Here is a 25,013-nt window from a genome sequence, read left to right as displayed (position 1 = left end):
TGTGTGTGTGTGTGTGTGTCCTCTATCTCACCGAGGCATAGCAGCACTACAGCCAGCCACCACTGCAGCCCTCTTATCAGCCTTCTCACCAGACCCAGTCTCATCTCGTCATGCTATCACCCTGAGCAATGAGACAGGAGAGAAAGCTAGCCAGGCAGCCAGCTGCAAGCTTACTGTCCCTGAGTCCATCACATCTCTCTCTCTCTCTCTCTCTCTCTCTCTCTCTCTTCCTCCCTCTATGTGTCCATGGTTTGCTCTCTTTCTGTCTCTCTCCAGTTCATTCCTGCCTTTATCCAGATTGGCCTGTACAATATGTGGCAGCTGGTTGGATGAGTATGGAGGGATGGAGAGAGATTGGAAGACAGTCCTACTGTCACACAGTAATTGGGGCAAAAACTTGGCTTATGTCTTAATGCGTGCTCTGCCTCCTCTCTCTGTTTCTCTGTGTCTCGGTTTCCCAATATAACCGTCTCAATCTTTTTCTTTCAATCAGCTCCTCTTGTTGTCTCTGTATTTATCTCTGGCTGTTTTCCTCTTTCACTTCTCCTATTTCTGCTGCTCTGCGGCTGTGCATCGCTATTGTCAGCACAGTTTCTGATACAACAGTCGAATGTAAGCGTATAGTATGATTTAGTAAAGTGCCCCATCCCTATCCAGTTATGAAGCAAAACAGCGTCCAAGTGAGGATTCAAATGGAAAAAAAAAAAAGCTCAACAAACCAGTTTGACCTTATAATACTTGAAAAAAATCATATAAAGCTGTGTATATTTCACAAATAACCAGGTTAAGCAACACTCTTTTCTCTTTTTTTTTGCCACAGCTTGGCAACATAATGAGAGTTTGGTATTTATGCATGTGTACAGCATTGCCTTGATTGCTTTATAGTCAGTTTCCACCCATGTTATTGTGCTCAGTCTCCCTCTCACTGGGCATCTCCTGTTTATGTTCCCACACAACCCTCCTGTTGTCTTTCTCTCATCACCAGGGCCAGAAGGTTGCAACCTGTTTATTTATCACCTGCCCCAGGAGTTTGGAGATGCTGAGCTCATGCAAATGTTCCTACCTTTCGGTAACGTCATCTCCGCCAAAGTCTTTGTGGACCGAGCGACCAATCAGAGCAAATGTTTCGGTGAGTTATAAAAAAATAAATAAATAAAAATCACAGGTGAAGACAAGGGGAAGAAAAAAAAAATCCATTAAAATGAACCAAGTCATACAGTGGCTGTGTTTGGTAATCTACTCATGTCTCTTGTTGCTTCCCTGCAATTAGTGTTTGCTTTTGCTTTTATTCCCAGTGTCTGTCCTAATCAAGCTACAAATTAACATTTTAAAAGTGGCGTTACATGCCACTGCACAGGGGGGGCGAGGAGGGAGATCAAGGAGCAGTACTCCCTGGGTCCAAAGCCGAAGATGGTGGGGCTCGGCAGTAATGGGAAAAAGGGGGTTGATGTGAAGAAGGTGGATGCTCTCATCACCGAAAATCACAAACCCACCGTGTCACCGAGCCACCGACCCAAACATCTATCAGCAGTTGTTATTTCCCCCCCTCCTCACGCGCATGTATTCACAACCCTCTCACACCTTCCCTGAGACAATTAGCATCCGTTTCCCCTTTCTCCAGCCTCCTTTACCCAAGAGGGGAGCATTTTCCCAGACTCCCCACAATCCTCCAGCCGGGCAACCCAGCAGCATCCCACCGAGCCCCCCTTTTCCCTCCCTTCTCTCGCCTCCCACACAGCAAACCAGTTCATCAGGGTGGAGGCGGTGCAGGTGGAATCCATGGGCTTAAAGAGATAATAATAGACTGGTGTGGGCCTTGCTGTTGATTCAGTTGGACAGCAGCACCCAGGAGACGATGGGGGGGGAGAAAGAGAGAGAGAGAGAGAAAGAGAGAGAGAGAGACTCCCAGCATTGGCTTTCTTTCAGTTTCTCTTCAACATGACAAGTCTATGAGGCTCTCTCTTCTCCCCCCTCTTCCCTCATCACTGTCTCTCTCTCTCTCTCTGTCCATCTCAGACAGTCTCTCTCCCCCCTCTGTCTCTCTCTCTCTCCCCCCTGTGTGTGTTCTCCTCTAAACATATGCCTCTCGCTATCACTATCCGTCAGTCAACAAGGGGGAAGGACAAAGGGGCGGTGACCTCATCAGTCTCACCGGCTTATTTTCCACAGCTAGTAATTAAGATCTTAGCTGAAAAACAGCAACTTAACCCACGATTCTTTTTGTAAGGTTTTTTTTTTTTTTTCTTTTTCCACTCATTTCTCCCTCCTTTTTATAGCAGGAGCCCCGGGGCTCTTTTGTAGGACATTAACAAATTAGGCAGAAGATGCTGTGCATTAAGGGGAATAGGTTATTAGGCCTCCAAGAACTTGGAGCACTTCGTCTTAAAAAATGTGAGTTTAGCCTCGATGGCGTGGTTCATGGAAAAATGGACGTCTGTATGCATCTACATGAGAAGCACAGGTGTAAAAATAAAATAAAATAAAAAGAAGAGACAGATGTATAAAAGCTAAAAATATACTTACCTTTCCAATTATCCAAAGCACTGTAACAGTGCCTACTAAATAAACAGCATGACCTTATTACTGCTAGAAAACTTCCAAAGCAGTGCGAGTATTCAAATTTGGATAGGTTAATTATTTATATATGTAAAATATAAACACTTCAGTTTGTACAGTATGTCTGCATCAGTCTCACTGTCCTTTCAGCAGCATGTCCTAATTTGAATAATCCACTTCAATTTTCCCCTTTTTTTCTATTAAATAAACTTTACCTTACCTTCATCATCTAAAGCAGCCAACATGCCACAGCACTGTACTGCACTCTTTATGTGTACAGTATGCTAAATATTCAGTTGATATTATTAATAATCTTAATTAAAAAATACTTTGGGCAAGGTTAATTTCAAGAGTCAACAGCAATATCTACGTGCACGTGGCCTCATTTCCCTGCAGCACAGGTGAACCGAACTACATATTTGGATCTTATGAGACGATAATCAGACATCAGTCTTAGAGACGGAGTGTTTACAGAGGAGCTGGAGAATCTGAATATGATAAAAAGGTCACCGGAGGAGCACATTCTTATAAAGGGTGTAACTCTGGAGTAGGATTTGGAGCAAACTCTTCAGGGATGCATCACTGTCAACTCAGACAGATGTCTGTTTAGTTTAGTGCATTTATTTGCAGTGTGACAAAAATGGATGTGAATACGTGTCGCGGTGCGATATTAAACACTTGCACAGGTGAGACGCAGAAAAGCAGGGGATTTAAAAAAAATATTTCACCTCAAAGCAATTATAAAAAATTAAGACGACGAGAAATCACAAGTGATTCAGGTCGTAGGAACTTAATTTAGTTGAGTGGGTAGCGTGTGCAATCGGTAGTGATTGATGATTTTACCAAGCTCAGTGCTAATGAAGCTAAATAAAGAGTCATGGAAATGTATAGAACATCCATAAAGCAAATGTTTTCACCCCACAGACACTGACTGATAAGGAGCTATAATATGGTTATGTTTAGTTTAACCTGGGACTCTATGGATACAACATTAGTCTTAATCCTCTGCATTTAGTCACTCAATATTGACTTTTAAAAGTGATCAAAGCTTACCTTGTTGAGTGGAATTAGCTGGAATTAGCTTGAAAACAAATTTCAAAAGGTCTTGCGAGAATGGAATAAGACACACACCTAAAATAGGAAGTACTCTGCTTTTTAGATACGGTGGGGAAAAAAAAACCATACACAAGGAGATGCAATTTACCTAAAGCGTTTCTGAGAATAGGATATACCTTTCCCTGCTCTTCTTACCTCTACTTCATTTTTTTCAGCTGTTTTGCCTTTGAGTTCCGTCTCACTGTTAAGTCAGGGAAAGTTGCCTCTCCAAGTTTGTTTTAGAAGTGCTCATCTATACGGTTAATATGGAGAGTCAACATTAGTTAACACTTTTAAATTGTTTTTTAGCAGCCACGCTAAAGCCACACCTGTCCAATAAAAGGACAAGCAAATATGTAATCAATACTCGCAAACATAAAAAAATAATCACCACAATAAATAATCAAATAAACATCTGATGTGAAGTCTGCAAGCTTCCAATTACAATATCTGACTACTCAGTTTTGGCAGAGAATCATTCCCTCACCTGCCTCTACTACCAGCCCAGAAACAGCACAGCATCACCGTTTGTAATTATTTTATTAATCTGACTGGGGGCAATGTAATACTTCAGTACTGCAGTAATCTCAGCTGCCCAACCTGGTCCTTGACTTGAATTCTCCTTATTCTCACCCAATAATGTTTATAACTCTGGCTGTGTTTTTATTAAAAATGCATAACATTACAATGCATGCAGCACTCTTGCTGATATGGATGGCTGCAATGAGAGCCATACCTCAAACAGTAGTAGTGTTTGGGGTATTGGGTTGCTCAGCACTGCACACTCAGTGCTGCATCAAAGACGTGACACATCAGCAGCCGGTTAGTGTCGAGAAAATAGCTGAAATTGGAAGCGTGTTCAACTCTCGGATTCTGCTTTTTGGATGGGTATAATGTGCAGGCATTAAAGAGTTTGCCTCTTTCTCTGTACTTTGACCCCCAGAATCCTATCGCTTTTTTTTTTTTTTTTTGGCATGTGGATGTAAATGTGAGGTATGGAGATTCATTAAAGCCAGGGATAGTGTGTGTGTGTGTGCGTTTGTAGGATTGGGAGGGGGATCACTACCAACTGACAGGCCCTTCCCTGCTCAGTTTGTTTAAAGGGTTTGTAAAAGCAGCAGCCTTATCTCACCCGCACTGACAAAAGCCTGCCCTCTCCCCCCAAATTAAATTGGACCCATAGCGGTGTGATCAAATCAGCTGGCAGGCGGAAAATTCCGGCCGTCAATCACAGAGGTGTCTGATAAGAGCAGGCAAGGAGTCCCGGTGTGGAAAGCTGTGGGCTCATTCCGCCTCAACACCCAGGTGATAACTCAGAGCAGCAGGCACCTCCGTCCTACACACCTTGCTCCGAGCATCTCGTCACGACCCCCATGCCCCTTGCTCTTTACTTAGATACACGCTCAGTCGCACACATGCATGGGAGTACACGTTCTGTCACACACACACACACTCAGGTAACATTTACAGACGCTGCTTTGCTCTAAAAATCCACACACGACATGAGACTCCCTTTTTTTTTCCCCCCTCTCTAATCTTTGAACACCTTTTCATGTTTTTTTTTGTTCTCTGCTCAAGTTAAACTCCCGGTTTCTAATAGCTCTTCTTCGTTTGATTTTTAATATCTGTGTTATTAGCCTTTGTGGTATTTTATGTAATCTTTTTAATTCAGAGATTTTCAATTAATCTGCTGAAAAGAGAAAACAAAGAGCTATTGTTGTGTCATTGTTGAGAGCTAAAAAGGGTCTTTTTTTTTTCTTCTCCTCTCTCTCTCTCTTTTTTCTTTCATCTCGCTTGTCTTTTTTTTTTTTTTCCTTATTTCCATCCCTCTCCTTTTCTCTTCTTCCTGTTTCTCTCTCATCTCCCCCCATTCTTCTTCCTTCATATGTTTTATTTTTTCCCCCCCTATGTTGCCATTACTCTCCCTCTCCCGTCCTATGTTCTTGTTTCAGGCTTTGTGAGTTTTGATAACCCGTCCAGCGCTCAAGCCGCTATCCAGGCCATGAACGGCTTTCAGATAGGCATGAAGAGGCTGAAGGTGCAGCTAAAGCGGCCAAAGGATGCCAACCGACCTTACTGACTCGTCTGCTGTCCATACCCAGGTACAGTAACAGCCGTGCCAAACTGAAAACTATCCACTTGGACGACATAGTTATGTATTTAGACAGCGTTGGTAGGGTGATGCAGTGAATTTCTAAGAGTTCACTGCCTCAAATCTTAAAATTCTGATTACTCCTTAAAATTCAGATCTATGTAGGATTTTATCCTCTTTTTAATATTCTTCAGTCTTTTATCAGAGCAATAATAATACAATTCTGTATATTTTAAATATAGAATAAAAGGAAAAAACACACATAGGGCGAGAGATAGAAAGACAAAAATACTGATTCAGAAAGAGGCATAGATATGTATGGATGTAATAACCTGTGATCTTTCATCAGAGCATTTCAGAATAATACTTTATATTTTCAATTGTAAAAAAAAAAAAAAGAAGAAGAAAAAAACATGATATAGATGTATATGGAAATATAATAATAAGTACAAAAAAGAATTTTATGACAATTTATAGCAATTTTATTATTTTAAGTTTCCTTCTTCTGATTTCTCCTTTTAATTTTTGACCATATTTACAACGAACAGCAACAGTGTGAGCTCCTCTTTCCACTGAGGTGTTGGGTAAAGTAGGCAAAGAGGAAAATCTTCTTAACCAACTACCCAATAATCCAGCTAATAGAAATCCCATCAGCCACCGCTGCGTAAAATACTCTGTTGAAATTTACACGTGGTCATCGATATGTCTAATAAAGCCACAAAATTAGCTTAGTTTAGCGTTGAAAGCAGCCAACTAAAGGAAAACCTCGTTCAGTAATTGAGCTCTGACTTCATCCCCATGAGCCCTGTTATGACATCAAACTCGTATCATTTCGAGGAAAGGTGTTTTAAATACTGGAAAAGTCAGAGCACTAGTTTCTAGAACGCACAGGGTCTTTTCACAGAAACAGCCTCTGGAGACTTTTGTCAGGTTGCCCTCTTCCACAGAAATGTTGTTTTTTTTTGTTTGTTTCTTTCTTTCTTCTGCGGTTTGTCTAATCTAATTTGTACCTGCAGGAAGCTCCAGAGGAAATTGATGACATCATCAATACCCAGCTGTGCATAATTACCTGTCTACTGGGTATAGCGTTGTGGAATCGATGCAAGTTGTTTAGCTACACATTTCTAAAACCAGATAGCAATAATTTCTCTCCTAAAATAGCTCAGCATTAGATTTCTGTCAGCTGCTTAGGAAAATCCAAGCTAAACCTTGACTCACAGGGAAAAAAAAAAAAAATCGTTGAGGAGATGCACAATAACACAGAGTAGATTTAGACTTCCAGGGAGCATGACGGGTAAATGTTTAAAGAAAAAGTTTGTGCTTGCAGAAATAAATTAAAAGAAAAAAAAAAAGATGCCTAATGGATAAGCACTTACACTCTGCAGTGGATTATATGATGGCAGAGAACAGCACCAACCCTTCTCAGCGCCATCGGTTAGTTCAAGTGATGCTTCACCAATCTGTTCACAGCTAAAAACAATCAGAGTTCACTTTCACATGTTTGCCAATCTTTGTTTCCCGAATATTAAAATAACAACACGGGCACGTCACATGAGCACAAGTTCTTGTGTTACCCTATAAAGATAGCGTGTCTTCCTGTAGCTTGCAGTTCACACAATTATTTGCATATATTGCTATATTTAGAAACGTGTGAGCGAATAATATATGTCACAGTTTGGCTTCTTCAGTCATCACAGAATCAGCAAAGTGGGTGCTGTTGTAAAGATTTTCCATTCATACATTTATTCTGAAGTCGCTTCTGTTTACATGTGCAACCTTTTTACCAGCATATAAACACATGTATCGCTCATTGTACATGACAGATGATATGGATCACGGCAACTGTTCAAGCAGTGGGACGGTCTTTACCAGCGCACACCTGTTGCTGATCAGTCTGAGGAAGCCACTCGCTCACAGATTTATCTCCAACTAATAAATGAAAATGATTTAGACATGCCTGCAGTGTTGTAATTATTAACTTGCAGCCAAGCAGCGCAGATCTTTGACTATTTATGTTGTTGACGTTATACAATAAATAATACGCATTCATTTCAACGTACGTTTTTATCCTACAATTACTATTCATGATAGAAATTTGCTGTGTGGCAGTTTTTTTGTTTAACCGCGCTGCATTAACACCTGTGAGCAGGATTCAGGTGCACAGCGAAGGAGAGTTTTAACTGTTATGAGGATCTTGCAGCCCGGTTACCTACTGGTGCTGAGAAATCTTCATTAGTCAACATTTCTTTGTTTTGACCCTTAAAAAGTAAGAGCCTTCGTACAAAACTATAAAAAGACGGTTTGCTTAAAGTAGCAGCATCACTCAACGGACTAATTTCAGTGTCACACTCGATTCAAACAATCAACACCCATCTGTTAAAAACAGCGGCCGCCGGTGGGAGAATAATACAGACGCGTGCTCTTTTCACCCAATTGGCTGGACAACTTTTCATTACAATAACACGAGCCCGGATTGTATTCCCCCATAAATAAAAGCATGGTAATACCATTTGTTTGTTTTAGATTTGACACTTTAAAAGCCACAGGATGGCATTAATGGAAGGTGGTATGCAATACAAATGATAGATGCTCCCTTTATCAGTTCCCTGATAGCATTTGAATAGAGCTATGCCCTGCTAATTGAGAAGAGGCTTTCAAAGCAGACACACTGAGAAGAGAAAGGGGGTGGGGTGAATTTGATTTAGCACATCAAAAAGGGACAAATGGAAAGTATCCTGCAACCGCACTGAATGACAGGACAGTCATTGAGATATACTCAGAATGCCTCCAAGACATTTCCCACAATAACATTCTGTCACTTAATCAGGAGGTGTGTGTGTGCGTGTGTGTGTGTGTGTGTGTGTGCGCGCGAGTGTGTGTGTGTGTGCGTCCACGTCTTCCTTCGTCTGCAGTCCATTTCAATCCATGTCTGTGTTTTTCTTCTGTTATTACACCACTTCTGGAGCTGGGTTAAAGAAAACCAACAGAGCAAAACCGAGACCAATTCCATGAAAACATTAAAGAAAAGATCAACTTCTGAAGCCAGTTCTGTATCACAGCTTCACATTTAGAGACTCCCACGAATTGCAGACGATTTTAAATACGTTAAATGTATTTGAAAGAAAACAACTTGTTTGCTTTTCATTAAGCGCGCAGGTATTCATGCAAGGTGGCAGACCGCACAATGACTTCTGGAGCAACAGACTTAAATAAGTTCAAGTGTTTCGTTTTCTAAATTCTTACTAAGCTACTTTATTATGATGAAAAACTTTGATGAAACTTGAATGATTTTTTTTCTTTCCCTCCTTTTTGTTCCTTATAGGTAAAAACTTCAATATGTAGATAGCTTCAGAAGCCACCTTTTTTTTTTCTCTCTCTCCAACACAGACAATTTTGCTTTGAAGTTGAATTAAAAACACGATCAGACAGCATTCTCTTCGGCTGGTCTCAGGAGCCCTGCTACTCTGAAATTGCGTTCTGTGTCTTAAAGATAAACTTAATGCAAAAAAGCTGAAGCACTCACTGTACGGCCACCCTCATAGCAAACAATGCAAGGCAAATCCAATTACTGTAGACAGGACAAGTTTCTGAAATATGCATTTCTGCCATAAGGGTTATCTTTGTGAATATAAAAAACATCAATTCAACCTTTTAACCTGCAAATGTTGTCAGCCTGAGAATATTTCACCACCACACTGACGCACAGAAAAAGCCTTTTTCTGTGCTGTGTTGAAGATTATTTGCTCTGTTATTTCTGTTTTACTTGTCTTTTTTTTTTTTTCAGTTTTATGGTAATAACCATAATAACCTCATTTGATTTGTCAGGCAGAATAAGTGAGAGTGTGGAACAAATATGGAAAGGGTGCTTTGAATTCTGACTTAAGGAAAAAAAGAAAATCCCACTTGTTTTTTTCCTTCTTTTGCACCCCCACCAACCTGGCAACCTGACACGGCCAATCACAGTGTGAGGTGGCCTTTCTCCGCTATAGCCACACACCCCCCCTACACCTGTCATGGGGCCAAGTTCCCACAGCTGTAAGTTGAACCCATGGTGTCATTTTCTTTTGGATGACGTCATGTGGTGGGACTGTGACTGCGTTGCATGACGTGGAGTTGATTGATATCTCTGAACTCTATCTCTTTTATATTCTGCCCTCCTTTTTATATATATATTTATATATACTGTATATTGTACATTGGCAGTTTGTGGAGTGCAGTAATCGATGCCGTTCTTGGCTGGTACCTGTACTGACGTGTTGACTGGTTTGGTTGATTATAACTGGAAGTGGCCTTTAACCCTTTGTGCTATTGTACCGTGTGCCCTTGTGATGTTTTACTTTCTCTTGTGGGGTTCATGTGTATGAATGTACTGTATTTTTCTATTTCTCTATTTCTTCACATTCACATCAACAGTGTTTTTTCCTTCTAGCAAACTATGATTTTTTTTTTTTTTTCCACGTACTTCTTCTTTTTTTTTTTTTATTAAAGTCCGCGTCTTTGCAAAAAGGACCTTTTTCTCCCTCCGATCGACAGCTGTTTAGCTGAGAGATGGCCAAGATGACCCTATGTTTGTGTAGCCAATTAAATCTCCAACGTTCACACAGAGAGCACAGGCAAATGTTGACACTCCACTTCTCCGTGGATTCCATCTGCACAGGGAGTACTTCTGCAAGATTGTTTTGTTTGCCTAACATGAGAATCACTTCCCATTTATTTATTTATGAGGGTGCAAACCAATTACATCGTGATAGAAGAGCTGCAGGCAGCGCTACAGACCCACATGGCCAAAATCCGTCCACCGCGCCGACATGCCATGCACATATAGATGTTTAAGCAGGGAGTGAAAAATAGAACGAAACACAAAAGCCTGGGATGAGTATTGGCTGCCTGTTGTCTTTTTGTATTTTTAGTAGGATTACGCCACCACATAAATAAGATCTTATGTTTTTGCTGCTTGCATGTGAGATAATTGTTGTAAAATGAAAAGGCAGCTTCACAGCCAAAAAAGGTCCTTTCTTTGCAAGGGAGTTTGTTGCTAACCCTCCAGGCCAAACCTGATTAGAGTTAGTCGTTTTCATCTAACTCGCACTGCCCTATTCTTTCAGAAGCCCTGCGGGCGACTCTCCCTCCCATAGTCTATCCAATGAACTCAGGGGGGGTGCGTCTAGCCGGGCAAGCCAGGAGGGAAAAAGGTTTTTCTGGCTTCAACTATGCCCTTAAACTGCCAGGTGTCTTTTATGGAGCCATCTAAGTAGGTGGCGGTGTGGGGTGGAGAAAAAAAAAAAAAAAACACTGGAAAATAAATTCTATTATATGACAAAGTTGAAATAGTTGTGAGGTTTTCAAAAAAAAAAAAAAAAAAGCTGTTTACTTGGGGGCGAAAAAAAAATAGAATTTTAAAGCCACTGTGTGTTTCTTTCTCTGTGCTATAAGGAGAATTGCTAGTGGCTTATAAAAGAGGGCATCTGTAATCGGGACTGTTAGTGCTTTATGCGGCTAATGGCAGAGCTCGCTTTGGCACACATAAGAAATAAGTTTGAATCTCCGCTCCCCCCACCCCCCCATCTAAAAAGCAGATCTATTATGAAATGGTAACAAGCTCATTTACAGGAATGGAAAGGTAGAACAAAGAGCGTCTGGGCGCGTGTTCCCGTCACAAAGTCAGACCCTTTCATGTTCACTCCCAGAGAGTGATTTGCTGTGATTTCATAGCCTTTCTTCACCCACATCACAGCTCACAACATATTAGAGATGATAGGCTGTAAACTCGATCTTTTATATTCCGAGCCTGACAGCACGGACACATTTATTAACAGTGCAACATATCAAGTGAACACAAAAGGCAAAGGGGGGAGATGCTAGGTTGGGGTTTTCATGGTATCCTAATTAGAGGCTATTCCTTGAAATATATATTTTTTTCCCTTCACGTTGGACAACCATCAGCTTTTCTTTCATTCTGATTATTACACTGATTTAACACTCGCACACGCTCGTCTTGTTTTCTTCATGTTTCGTTTCTTGTTCCTTTTGTAGTTTGTTTGTAATGAATTAACAAAAAAAAAAGATGAATGACAGCAACATCTCAGACGAGATTTTTTTTTTTCTCACACAGAGCGATGTAGTCAGTTTAAATTAGGCCTTCGTTGGATTAGTGCTGTCACAGTGTAGATGTCTGTTCCATATGGTTAAAACACAAATCTTCCACCCCACCTCTAGCCCACTTATTTCTGGTTGTGATTGACACACTCCTCTTTTTTTTTTCTCTCTCCTCTTCCCCGTCTGTTTCTCATGCTGTTGGCTGTGCCTGTCAGTCTGTGTGATAACCAGGAGCCAGCAACCCTGAGCATGTTTGCCGCAGCCTCACTGAATCCACTCTCCTTATTCTCCCCCGTCTCTTTCTCTCTCCCCCTCTCTCCCTCTCCCTCTCTCTCTGTGTCACAGGATGAAGGGCCACAACACCTTATTTCCACAAGTGCAGTAAAAGTACAAAGACTTCTTGCTCTGCTACATATCATGAAGGAAGGGTGGTCCCTTGATCCTGCTGGAAAGCCGCTGAAAGATTGGGTGACTGAGAGAAGGATCCCAGAGTTGTTGTTTTTTTTTTTTGTTTTTTTTAAATTTATTTATTTTATTTTTATTCTTTTTTTTTTTTTTTCCTTTCTTCGCAAATGCCTCTTTTTTCCCTGTTTTGCTTTGGCGTCTGTGGAAGAAGATTTTTTGCAGAGACCAACTTTTTGCTGCTGTTTTTTAGACATGATGGGGAAAAAAAAACAAAAAAACAAAAAAAACACAAAAAAACCTTTATAGACTCATTATGCTCAAAGCATGCATACTGACACAGGATATAGATAAACACATAACACAGAAAAACAAACCAAACATACACATTTAAAGAAGCTACACTTAAAAAAAAAACAAAAAAAAGGAAAAAAAAAAACTTACTTTGTACATGTATAAATACGTGCAAATGCCAACACAAGTACTGAAGCAAACTCATGCGTGTGTGCACGCGCACACACACACACACACACACAACTACACACAAACACACACACCAGCCTGCTGCCATTTTGGTTTTTGTGCCTACACAGGTGTTGTGCTCTGTGACAGGGCAAGCTCTGGATCGAAGAAGAAAACAAGACGGAAGAGGAGACAAGTGGAGAATCCAGGATAATTTACATGCATCATTCCTTAGGAAATAGGGACCAAAGGACTAAACGCTTTTTAAAAGAATATAAATATATAAATATATAAATATATCTGATCCCAGAGGAGACTTGTAGCTTGGTTACACAAAGTTAGGCAGTAGTCAAAAAAATCATTAAATCAATATCCAGTGGCCTACTGTAAGTACGAATAAAAGAAAATGGAAATAATGTATAAAAAAAAAAAAAAAAAAGNTAAATATATATTTAAAAACTCATACCTTGTAGCTGCAAGTATTACAATTTACTCGTAGTCAAAAAAATCATTAAATCAATATCCAGTGGCCTACTGTAAGTACGAATAAAAGAAAATGGAAATAATGTATAAAAAAAAAAAAAAAAAAGACGACATGGAATCGTAGTATAGGGGCTGATCTTTTGCTCTGGATGCTGATTTAGCACCAGGTTGTAGAATAGTTAAGTAGTCTAGAAAAAAAAAAGAAAAAAAAGTAGATTTGCTAACTTTTGCTGTTGTTTAAAAAAAAAAAAATACTTGAAGTCGTAATGAAAAGGGGGCAAAAAGAGGGGGGAAAAGGGGGAACATTCATCTGCCCCCGTACGCAACAAGTCTCTTTCTCTTGGATGTTAAAGGTATCAGCCACTGGATATCTCGCTCATCATGATGTATAAGTCACCGCACTCTCTGACAGCTACAAACAGACTGTTCTGGAAGAAGAAGAAGAGGAAAAAAAAAAGAGGATGGCAAGAAGAGAGCGAGAGAGAGAGAGGAAAAAAAATAAAAGACTGAACTAACTGATGTCTGTGCTGGACAGGGTGCAGATGTTTAAGGCTTCTCGCTAGCCTTTTGTTGTTCAAGCGACAATCCACTGTAAAGACCAAGTAAAAATGGACATGGGGGTGTTTTCTGTTTGTTTTTCTGTTTGTTTCGTTTTTTTTCCTTGACCTTTTTGTATTGCAACATGAAGTCTGAATTGTGAAGCCACAAATTGTTGGAAAGAAATGGTTGAAAGACAAATTGATGATGATGATGATGATGATGAAGGGAACGCCATAAAGGGTGGGAGGGCGGGAGGAAGAGTTAGGTGACAGCTACTGAAACTGCCAGCAGAATGAACTCGGTTTAGTAAACCAACTGGCCCCTTTCTGGTGTTGGAATTCCCTCAACGAAGCTAACTGAGGATGCATGTGTCCACTGGAGCTGCTGCGAAACTTCAGACTAGAGAAAAAAAAAAAGAAATCATCTTGTCTCTTGGCAGATAAAAACAAACATTTCTCTGAAGACAAATTCAATTTACTGCATTGATGGCAAAGGAGTGCAGGCTTTTAGAGCTCATTTCGCTCTGTCAAATATAATGTAAATTCCACTGTTAACATTTTCCCCTGACCTGCTTTCTTCATCTATTATACAAAGGGCCTATGGAAGGAAAAAAAAAAAAAAGAAGCCACTGCTTAAACAGGTTATATCTAAATTAATTCCAACAGCCACTCTTAACCATCATTCATCATCCGCCTGTAGCTTCACTGACACTGATGCCAAGCAAGGCAGAGTAAAGCGCTCCAGCACTGTCATGTCTTGATTTAGAGTTCTGTAGCCTTTATTTCGACTGTTATGGAGCTCTGGAAGCAGCCTCTTCTCTAAAACCAGATCAATATGTTTGGAGTGAGTCTAGAGGGAGGAGCGAGGCTGTTTCAGTCGCTACGAGCACTTCCCCAATTTTCTCTGCCGAACACCAGCTCACATCCGTACACCAGCCCTTCTGAGCACAGACAGCTGGCAGTAAGAGGCAGGACCAGGCAAGGAGGAGGGAGAGAGAGAGAGGGGGAAGAAGAAGAGGAAGTCAACAACTCAGCATCCTTTAAAACGTCTACGTTGATGATTTAACCGATAAAATTAGAAGCTGTAATCAAGCTCCCGGTGATAAATCTGCGCTATATGCTTTCAAAGATCAGGGTTAGGGTGTTAATTGGGACTGCAGTTTGAGCACGTTGGAAACCGGTCCGTTCATTTCATGTTTACTACTGAGACTCTTCTTCTTTTTCCTTCTCGCTATCACCTCCCTCTTTCTTACCTAAAGCAAACCAGAACTGTTCCAAATCACTGAAGGAAGAACTGATAAAAATGTGCCAGCAGATTCAAGAGTTTTTTTAATGTACTGCCTTTGTCATTCAGATAAGATCTTGATTTCCATCCTTGATACGAGCATGTCGTCTACCACCTATCTTCCCCCTTCCTCTGTCCTAAGAGCGGCCAAGCCTTTCCAAAAAAAACCGCAGCACAACCGTTCAGCAGCTCTCCCCTCGGAACAGCGTTTTCGAACCTGGCTAATGTCTGTGCTCACTACCCTTCAATTATCTCCTGCACCATATTAGACATGCTATTTCACCTTTCCCTCTAATCACACTGTAATCATCAGCCTCTATACATTAGCAGCAACCAAGTGAAAAATCACTGGGATAATCACTTGGACCAAATGACGGGAGAGATGGTCCCCTGCATGCACATGGATGACAGAAGGAAGATTAGAGAGAATTATGTTTGTGCCTACTCCCTGGCAAGGCTGCTGACAGCTGACCTGGCACCAATAATGCAGCCGAATTTACCCGAAGAAGAGGCGACGGAGGATGTGGAATAAAACCGTCGTAGCGAGTTGTTAACACTGCAGAGTCCGATTGACTAAAAAAAGGAAGAAGAGGCAAAAATGTGTTTTGTTTCTCTCTGTACCGCAAAACGTTGCAGCAACAGTTGCTTAACGCCGGGTCGGAACCGCCGATTTTAGCTGGAAACGCTCTATTCAGTGGAAGCAGCTGCTGCGAGTTTACTGTTATTGTTTGTCTTTTTACAGCAGCAAAATTGTATCTCAGCAGTCAACTACGGAGGTCACCATTTTTTTTTTTAACAAAACAACTTGCTCACCCTTTTTCTTTCTCTCGCTTGCATCCCTGCTGCGACACCTGCAAAGCACAGCGTTGTTCGACTCTAAAGAAAACAGGTGAAGCACAGCAGTTCTTCAGATTCAAAATGATGCCCATCAAATGACAACTTTAAAAAAAAAAAACTGCCTTGAAATACATTCAAAGTAAAAAACCCAGCTCTCCTTCGTCTGCCCTTGATTTGACATATGGCGGAAACGCAGCAAGCTTCATGAATTAATTTGTGAAGTAGGTCAAAACAAAGCCATGTTCTACAAACCGTTTGTGCTCATTATTTATGTGAAGCTGAACTAATCAATGGGAAATCTAATGTTCCGTGAGCAATGAAATTTCCTGTGCTTGTCTTGGCCATGTCTAGAATACATTCTGCAACATGAACCTTGCATGTCTGCTCCTCTGATCTTCTCTGTCTTATACCAGATGCTGTACTAGTTCCCACTACTGATGGCAGGTTGAGTCCCCAGTGAGCCAAAACCCAGTCTAGCCTAGTATCGTGCTGTCTGCTTGGCTAACAGTGCAGTGTTCATGTAGCGTCTCTGCTATGCCAGAGCCAAATTAGGCAACGTGAAATCAGCACTTCAACCATTTTAACAAGGGTGCTCCTATTACTTTTACACCCAGGGGCGAATGTTGCTGAAATGACGTGCGTTAAAAGCATAAATAGCTGTGAAACATGTGCTGGAACTACAGAAATAAGAAAAAAAAAGTTTGTTTTTAAGATATTCTCATTACCCATTTATTTACAGGAGTCTCTGCCTGCTTTGCCCTTAGCCTCAGTCTGGTCTGGTTTCTAGCCCAGGCTACGTTTCACCTCTAAGAGCACCGACAAATGTCAACCCAGCAGGCACTCACCAAGCTGTTGCCAAACTGTGATTTGATATTTGCCCTCGACTTTACAAAGAGAAAATGTAACTTGGCATTTTTTTTTTTTTGCCTAAAGGAATTAATCTAATTAATCGTGAGAATATAATATTTACCATTATGAGGACATGTCACATAGCTCCAAAAGCTTCTCTCCTGTGTGTTCATACTGCACCGCCTTTATTTAGCCTCTCACAGCGAGCGGTGGACTTAAAGGTAGACTTAAGTATGATCCGTTACTTTCCATTGAGCATTTACAACGTTTGCTGCTCAACCAGTGATGCGTGTACCCGCTCTGAAATTGGGAATATATACACAGTATACCCATTTCCTCAGTCGCCAATACACCACCGCTCACGACGTCTGTCCTCCAGAGGAGCATGTATCCTTAGAGGGTCCCAGCCAATAGCAGGAGAGAGCAGAGGACTGCTAGAGCATGAATCTCCAACCCCCTGGGTGCATAACACTCACCCTAAAATAGCAGTGATTGTCAAGGAAAGGAAGTGAAATGTAATTGACTGAAAGTGGAGAGATAATTAAAGGAACCTGTTGGACAGGAGGGAAGAAATTAATGCCTCTCATTTAATAGCTGCTTTGGGAGGGAGCTTTTCCGTCATCTCACTTTAGCACAGAAAAAAGGGTTTTGCTGTGGAAATGGGATTTTTGTATAGAAAAAGGTGGTGGTGGTGGAAATGGTGGAAATAGGCACTGGGTGGTGGGGGTGCTGTGTGCTAAACTGAAACTCCACAAAATCAGTCCCAATACTCAGGGCATCAGGCACTATGATGTCATGATTAGTGGAGAGGTTCAGAGCCTTGCCTTACCCCTGATCCTGAAGGAGGTCGAGTAGATAAACGTGGCAGTAGGAGCCGAAAGATCGCATCCCGTCGTGGGGGCAGCGCTGAGCCAGCAGAAGGGCTTGACGAACCGCCTAAATCGCGCTTTGGATTTTCAGTGTCGTCATCCAACTCCGAGAGTAACAAAGAAACGAGAAAAGACGCCATTTTTTCCACCAATGAACTGCTGGAGATTATGTTTGACAACGTGGCTGAGCGTAATGAAGACAAAGACTTTTTTTATTCCTTAATGTAAATAGCCTATAAAATATGAAAACAGAGGAAGGTTGTACAGCAACTTGTGTTGAGAAGCCCAACTCTGTGGGACAATGATGTCACTATAAAATGTATCCACAGCAGTGCAGGGATTTAGGAGAGTTTTAGTCCTTTTAAGCCCCTTAGGTTTGGGCTGTGAACATGCATCCTACAACTCTAAGCGTCGGACCAAGGCTTAGAGAGTATTTGACTTAGTGTCAAACCTAAGCCACGGCCACGAAGTGATCCGTTAATTAAGATTCTGTGTACACCGACATGTCATGATTTTTCTGACAGAAGAAAGATCGCCTGTGCGGTAATTGGATTAGTCCAATTGGGGCTGATGAACAGATATGACAGTGACAGTAGAGTTCATCCATCTGCATGCTTTCCGCCTGACAGTGAGGGAAAAAAAAAAAAAGAAGAAGAAGAAGAAAAAAAAAAGAAAGCATCAGCCACCACCACACTTTTTTTTCCAGATTCTGTGGAAGTGGAAGTTTTTGGCTTTACAGCTTTTAAAAAGGAGCTAGTTTTACAAAAATGAAACTCCAGGTAACAGTTTGTTCAACATGTACATAAATCGTTTTGGAATCAAACATTCAATGCACACGGTTGAAACTCTACGTACATGGTTAGGCTGAGATTGGAGGAAGGGGACAAACAAGAGAGCAACTATTGTAGATCCCAGCAGAACCCCCTGCCTGCTTGACCCAATCTGCCACTGCTCTCCTGACCACACAGCTGCATTACACGTGTACATAAATTATAGCTTATTTTTCAATTCTGTTAAACATTCTTTATAGGCCGTACGATAGATCATGTTCAAACGTTTAAAAAAAAAAATAAAAGAATAGTTAATATATTTCAGTGAAACTAAGAAAAAGGAACCTATGAAATAATTTATCAAAAACAGAAGATAAAATGATTTTATTTCTTGTATAGTGAAGCACTGATGTTCAAAAATGGGATTTTATACTCATGTTGGTAAATGGTACTTTATTTTCTCTCTTTTGTTTTTTTATTATCAGCTGAAGCTGGGATAGACCCATTGTCATGAGGTTTATTCGGATATGCTTTGATCATTTTTCTTTTCTCCTTTATTTTATTTTTTTTTTTTTTTTGGTTGCACAATCCCTGTGTGGAATCCCTTGTGGATGGGCAAGTTCAAAGAGATTTTGCTCACTGAAAGCTCTTAAATCAATACAAGAATTAACAAACTGCACTGTAAAAGGATGACTGATGGTACTGGTCATGTGGATTCAGACAAAAAAAAAAAAGAAGAAGAAGAAAAAAAAATGAGTCCATTGCACAACTGAGTTCAAATGGATCAGCATTGCATGTTCAAAATGAATCTTATTTGAGGCCTTTTGTTGTTTTGAGAAAAAAATAAATAAAAAAAATGACCAAAAAAAAAGAAAATCTAACTTTGCCATCAGATTGGTTTTGGGACCTATGCTGTCATATCTAGTTGTCTTTAAGCCATGGTTGGTTTCCTGTAATGCTCTTCTCTTTATGTATTTTTTTTGAAGTGTTAATCATTGACATATCTTTGATTTTCCATTTTTCTGTTCCTTTCTACGGGACCTTTCTTCCTCAGTTTGTTATCTAATGCAACTCCAGCTACTGAAGGCAGTAGATAGCGCGACATTTCTTTACTCCAGTCAGGTTGGTTTGTTAATGTGAGGAGGGAATTCTGCCTTAAACCCAGCCTGTTCTCTCTGACAGTACTACCTGTGAACAGTGGTCGGACACACTGTATTCTGGGGATGCCAAATGCTCTTTAAAAACAAACACGACGCCAGAGTCAGTTTTGCTTCAAGCCCATTCTGACACAAATGAGGATGTGGTCATCCACCTCCATTTCCATTGGTTACAAGGACCAAAATGTAAACAAACTCAGCCAACTGAGCAGTTTGCTTCAATCAAGCATCCAATGAGAGCCTTTTCACATTTAGTCATAGATAATTTTGCACCATGCATCTTTTGTACCATGAGTCATTACATTCCCAGCTTCACTATCTGATTTCACTGTCTTCATTTGTCTTCATGCAAAATTAATTTGTCATAATATATTTAGGTATTTAAATTCATAATGAATGGAATAATCATTTCTTTTATTATTTGACTTGAACAAACTGAGTTTTCTTTCTTTTTGTTTGAAACAGAGATGTAATTTGAATTAGCGTTGGCTCGGGTCCGTTTCCCTGATTCGGGATGATATCTCCCATAGTGCTCCTGAACTCTGTAGTTCTCTAGTTCATTATATTCTGCTTAGACTAAAATAAAGCACAGTCCTGTAGAAGATTGAGCCTGTTTTGTCCTTTTTATCTATTCGTATAGCCTGATTAAATAATTCCTAAAGGTCCGGCTCTATCGTGGCGTGCATGCATGACCCCCCGGTTGCAAAGATGTGAAGTGTTGGCTGTCCTCTTGTCATTTGGATTGTGGAGAGAATGCATTTAGGACATGTCATTGTATTAATTGAGCTAACAGTGCTAACCATATCCGAATACCAAATTAGATGAGACGGTTAGTAGAAAATTGTTTGAAAAGGGCGAATAATGCATAATAAATGGAAGGGAGATTGGAAGAGGGAGGGGAATAAATTGTGAATTGATTAAAGGGAAATGGATATGCAGCTCGTGTGGAGGTGTTACAGTCAGAACAAGACCAGGTGAGGTGGGTACCGCTGCCGGTTATCGCCTGTGAATAAGAAGCGGAAGGTCAATCGATTAATCAGAGGTTTTCCTCATGCTGCGTTTTATCGACGGAGACTTTATAGTAAGCAGGGTCAGGTCACATTGAAGCCTGTGGCCGGTGTCCTTTTTATGGCCCAGAGCCACATCCTCCCTCATTAACCCTCGGAGTCGGACAGAAGTCTCTAGACGCCGCGAAGCCGTTACACCGGAAGGAAAATGCCACACGATATTGTACCTCGCGACTAACTCGAACCCCCATGTGGACAATGGGGGAGATAATTTAACTTGTTTCTTTGCAGATCAACATGGTTCGACAATTTCCAGCGGCCACGACTGTCCATCACAGCAGAAGGAAAGCATCAAAACTCTGTGACAGTAATTGTTCCCAGAATAGAGTATGACACCCTTGGGAACATCAATGACCAAACCATCCCAAGCCACCGAACATCATTTCTTGTTTATGGGCCTCTCCGGTGCGTCTGTGTAGTAGCATTGGTGTGGAAACAAATTTATGGTTGCTAAATTTGCAGGCGATAAAAAGGCAAAGAGTGGCCAGTTGGGGCACTAACTCTTGGCTATTCACATGTTGACTCCCGCGCCGAGTCTCCAGAGACCCTCTCTCATTGTGCGGCAGACACTCCATGATTCCACATGACAAACTGGATTGTTCCTCGAGTGAGTCCTGCTGAATTATTTTGGTCCTTTCGATTGCATCTCCTACCCCTGAGATTTTCCTCTACTGTTGCCTTTGAGCCATAAGCCTCGACAGCCACCGTTGTCGATACTCAATCTGTTCTGTAACCCCTAAAGCTGATGAAATGTGCTAACAGGGGTTTGTTTGTTTGTCTCCAGGAGGGGGGCCAAGGGAAAGAAAATGGAACAACAAGACTCTTTTGACAGTTCCATTTTTTCCAATGTTTTGGAGTGAGGGATAATCATGAAGTATGGATTGGATAGGGGAAAGTTATTACATTTTGTTGTCTTTATCCTTGTTTGAGTTGTAAAAAAAAAAAAAAAAAGGTCAGATTGTTCCAAACATGGTTTTTTGCAGTTCCCGGGTTTATGCTCAATTCTGACTCCCCTACTCGCAGTGTGGGAAAAGAAAAATCGTTTCTCGCACTTCTCTCAGCCTTGTATCCTTCTAAATCTTCAGTGTAAATTTGACAAACACACAACCTCCTCCTGTCTGGCTGGAGTGTTTCTTGTGTGTATTTACTTTATTGGTGATGCTGATTGAGATGGGGTGGTCTTAAGAAGCTCAAATATTGCAGCTGACAACACAGACGCACATAAGAAAAAACTGGTGAAGATCAGCCTCAATCCTTCTCGTGTCCTCAAGCAAGTGTCTCCAGGATTTTAGTATCACATCATTCACATCAACAAATGCACTTTGTGTGTGAAGGGCAGTGTGTGAATTGGCTGTATAAAGAAAAGCAGTTTGGTTTTTTAGGTTTTTTTTTTAAATCCATTTCGTGCAGGTAAGTAAAGCGCATTTCCTCAGAGTCTAAATTCTGTGTTACATATCAAACATGAAATTAAATTTGGCAGCTTAAGAAAAAAGAAAAGAAAAAACAGATTACTGTGCATAATTATCAATACATGATATTTAGTCTTTTTCCTCACATGGAACATTTAATTAAAAAAAAAAAAAAAAAAACATTTAATTAAAAAAAAAAAAAACACCACAATTTAATGGGTTCATGATAAAGTGAACCAGTTTTATCATGTCTTCCAGATTGTTTTGCAGCTGACACTAATATGTCATTGACAGAAATGCACTCTAGACCATTACTTTCATAAGCTTTTAAATTCTTGTCGTGTGCCTCATTATACCAAGGAATGGCTTGTCTGTAGGTAATTGTGAATAATGGCCTTTCAACTTCTTAACTATGTCCTGCACAAATATTTACCATATTGACTTATCTCTTGTCACTTACCATGCATTTAGCATTTGACTTTTATCGTCCATTAATCTATCAATGCATCCATTAGGGACACTCAAGCATTCGGGAGCCTTTGCGCGCTGCAACGGGCCTATTAGCATGTCCTTTAATGGGAAACATGCTGCAAACATTAAGCATACGTTATGCCACTCAGAAAATTGACTGTGCTGTCAACACTCTTTTTAAATTGTAGATTTGCATTTGTACTCCCTCTTCTCCACTTCTTTTTAAAATGATTAGGGAAAAGAGAAAAAAAAAAAGAAAAAAAAAAGGTCTTTGTGCGTTTACAAGTCCCTGAAGGAGGCTCTGAATGCCTATGACAAAGGGTGGCAAATTTCGATTCCATCCCTCTTAACATGCAGATTCTTAAATAACAAAAGAATATAACTAAATGAAAGTGTGAAGAAGACCTGGGTAAGCAAAGCTGCACAATCCCTTTGATCCTATTATGTATTACAAAAGCGTAATCAATATCTAATCAAGGGGAATACAGCATGCCATGTCTTACAGAGCTCTTTGTTGTCAGAGGTGAGGTTGCCATGGTGACTGGACAGGTGTGGAGAGCTTAGGCTGCAGTGGTATTGATGGAAATTAAGAAGCATTGATGAGACTTGAAGATGCTGGGATTGAAAAGGGAGATAATTAAAGAGAGGGATGCAGAGGGAGACGTGGGGGAGGAGGAGGAGGAGACAAAACAGATTTGGGTTTGAGATACAAGGTGATGCAGACAGGTGGAACTTGGACATGTCTGTCTGCACCGTTTTCCACCAGAACAGCAGGACATGCATTTGCTAAGGTTTCCACCTCATAGCACCTGAACCACAGACAAGAAATAATATCCTCCAAGCCACACGTAAGCTACAAGCGGAATTAAAGTTGCATATGACTTTCAGAGGTTTGCAGTTACACGGTTTTCTTTCTTTACTTTCACACTTCAATAGAAACTCTATTTTTCAAGCGTAACCCGACAAAGTCAACCACACAAACACGACCATTACATCTGCAAAGACTCAGAAAATAAAAGTTCAAATTACAAATATACTTTTAAAGTGCTAAATAGGCAGCAGAGTGAGGGAATAAGAAAGGAAAAGGAGCAGACCTTGGCTTAATAAAGCACAGAAAAGTTCTTTTTTTTTTTGATTCCGTCTCATAATTAAAGTTTCGAGTTTAGAAAGAAGAAATTTAGTTTTCAGGATAGGACAAACCACAAACACACGTTTAAGTGCATCATTCGGAGAGCGAGTTCAATGCAAGCTACAATCAGCAACTCAGCTCCTATTAAACTTCTGGCCCTTCTATTGACTAATATCTCACAAGGTCAAAACAGCTCCTCTGAATTTATGTAACTGAACCAAGTACATGTGTTCGATATATACAAGATGAAATGAGAATGCATCCAGTGCATGCAGGGTCCTTCGTTTTTATATCTCAATTCCTTTCTCTCTCATTTCAAGGTAATTCACAGGGTGGTAAAACTGTAACAAGGGAAGATAAAGTGGGTGAGAATGAGCGTGTTTAAAGAAGGCTCCAAAACATCTGAGTCATGGCCGACCTGGGCAAAGTAAAGATGATGTCATCGCCGTGCACAGACGGCGCTCCAGAGGGAAAGTTGTCGGGCGGTGCGTCTGCACTGTGTGCTGCTCAACCCTTGACTCATCCGAGCGGCAGGAGTCCGGCAAGTTCTGTCCGTTCTGGCCCTCGGCCCTGCCCAGTCCCACAGAGAGCTGTCTGTCAACACCTGATTAACACTTGAGATAATAGGTCATTAAAGTTCCCCTTCAATCAATGAGTCCAATCGAGTAATCAGGGCCGAGATGGAATGAACCCAAACCAGCGTGGAGCCCGGTGGGAGCGAGCAGCCTTTAATCAGTATTGGAGAGAGTGTTGCTTTCATCTGTAGATGTATGCAGAATAACAGTGCTGTGGTTAAAACCACGCAGATGAGAACTTGGTGATTCTTTATCTCACTCTGGAATGAAAATCACTTTTGTGGTGATAGAGTTTCATGACACTTGTGCTGTCAAAATGTGTTAAAAATCCAGTGCATCATTTTAATAAACCAAGAGCATCTTGTGCGAGTGCTTTTTTTTTCTTTTACCCATCGGTGGTAAGTAAATCCAATATCCCGTCTTGTTTTAAAAGGCTTTTATGACCTCCAGAGCTCTTATCCTCCAAAGCTCTGCGATACACACATCCCACTCTCCAATCCCCTTGTTTCTGTGATGTATTAGCTCTGGCCTTTGTTTAAATCTCTCTTGGTATTTGACAGGTCAATGTTGTTTAACCTGTCACCTTTCAGCTGTGAAATCTCATCCATTCTCATAAATCACACTTAAGTATCATTACCTTCTGATTACTGTCCTAATCACACAAATACACAATTATTGCTGCTTATAATAATGCCAATTTACCACACATGGATAGTTACTAATGTCTGAAACATGACACACATGTACGTTTTACTGCAGCATCATATCATGTGTTCAGACGGAGTTTGTAATAATTATGTACAAGCATGCACACAAGCCTGCAGACATTGTGTGTGTGTGTGTGTGTGTGTGTGTGTGTGTGTGTGTGTG

The 25,013-nt window shown here is 40.7% G+C and overlaps 1 protein-coding gene across 1 annotated transcript in view; it reads left to right on the top strand.

Moving 5' to 3' along the window:
* LOC103357398 (CUGBP Elav-like family member 4) overlaps positions 1–12,230 on the top strand; it is a 45,563-nt gene extending 33,333 nt beyond the window's left edge. The window contains exons 9-11 of the mRNA XM_008281948.1: positions 986–1,129; positions 5,604–5,753; positions 12,185–12,230. Coding sequence (XP_008280170.1) covers positions 986–1,129; positions 5,604–5,731 — 272 coding nt within the window. The 3' untranslated portion in view covers positions 5,732–5,753; positions 12,185–12,230. The remainder of the gene's footprint in view (positions 1–985; positions 1,130–5,603; positions 5,754–12,184) is intronic.
* Positions 12,231–25,013: the final 12,783 nt, after the last annotated feature.

The sequence above is a fragment of the Stegastes partitus genome, unplaced genomic scaffold (assembly GCF_000690725.1).
Source record: "Stegastes partitus isolate 25-593 unplaced genomic scaffold, Stegastes_partitus-1.0.2 Scaffold252, whole genome shotgun sequence".
Taxonomy (NCBI): Eukaryota; Metazoa; Chordata; class Actinopteri; family Pomacentridae; genus Stegastes; species Stegastes partitus.
This window is presented reverse-complemented; position numbering and strand designations above follow the sequence as displayed.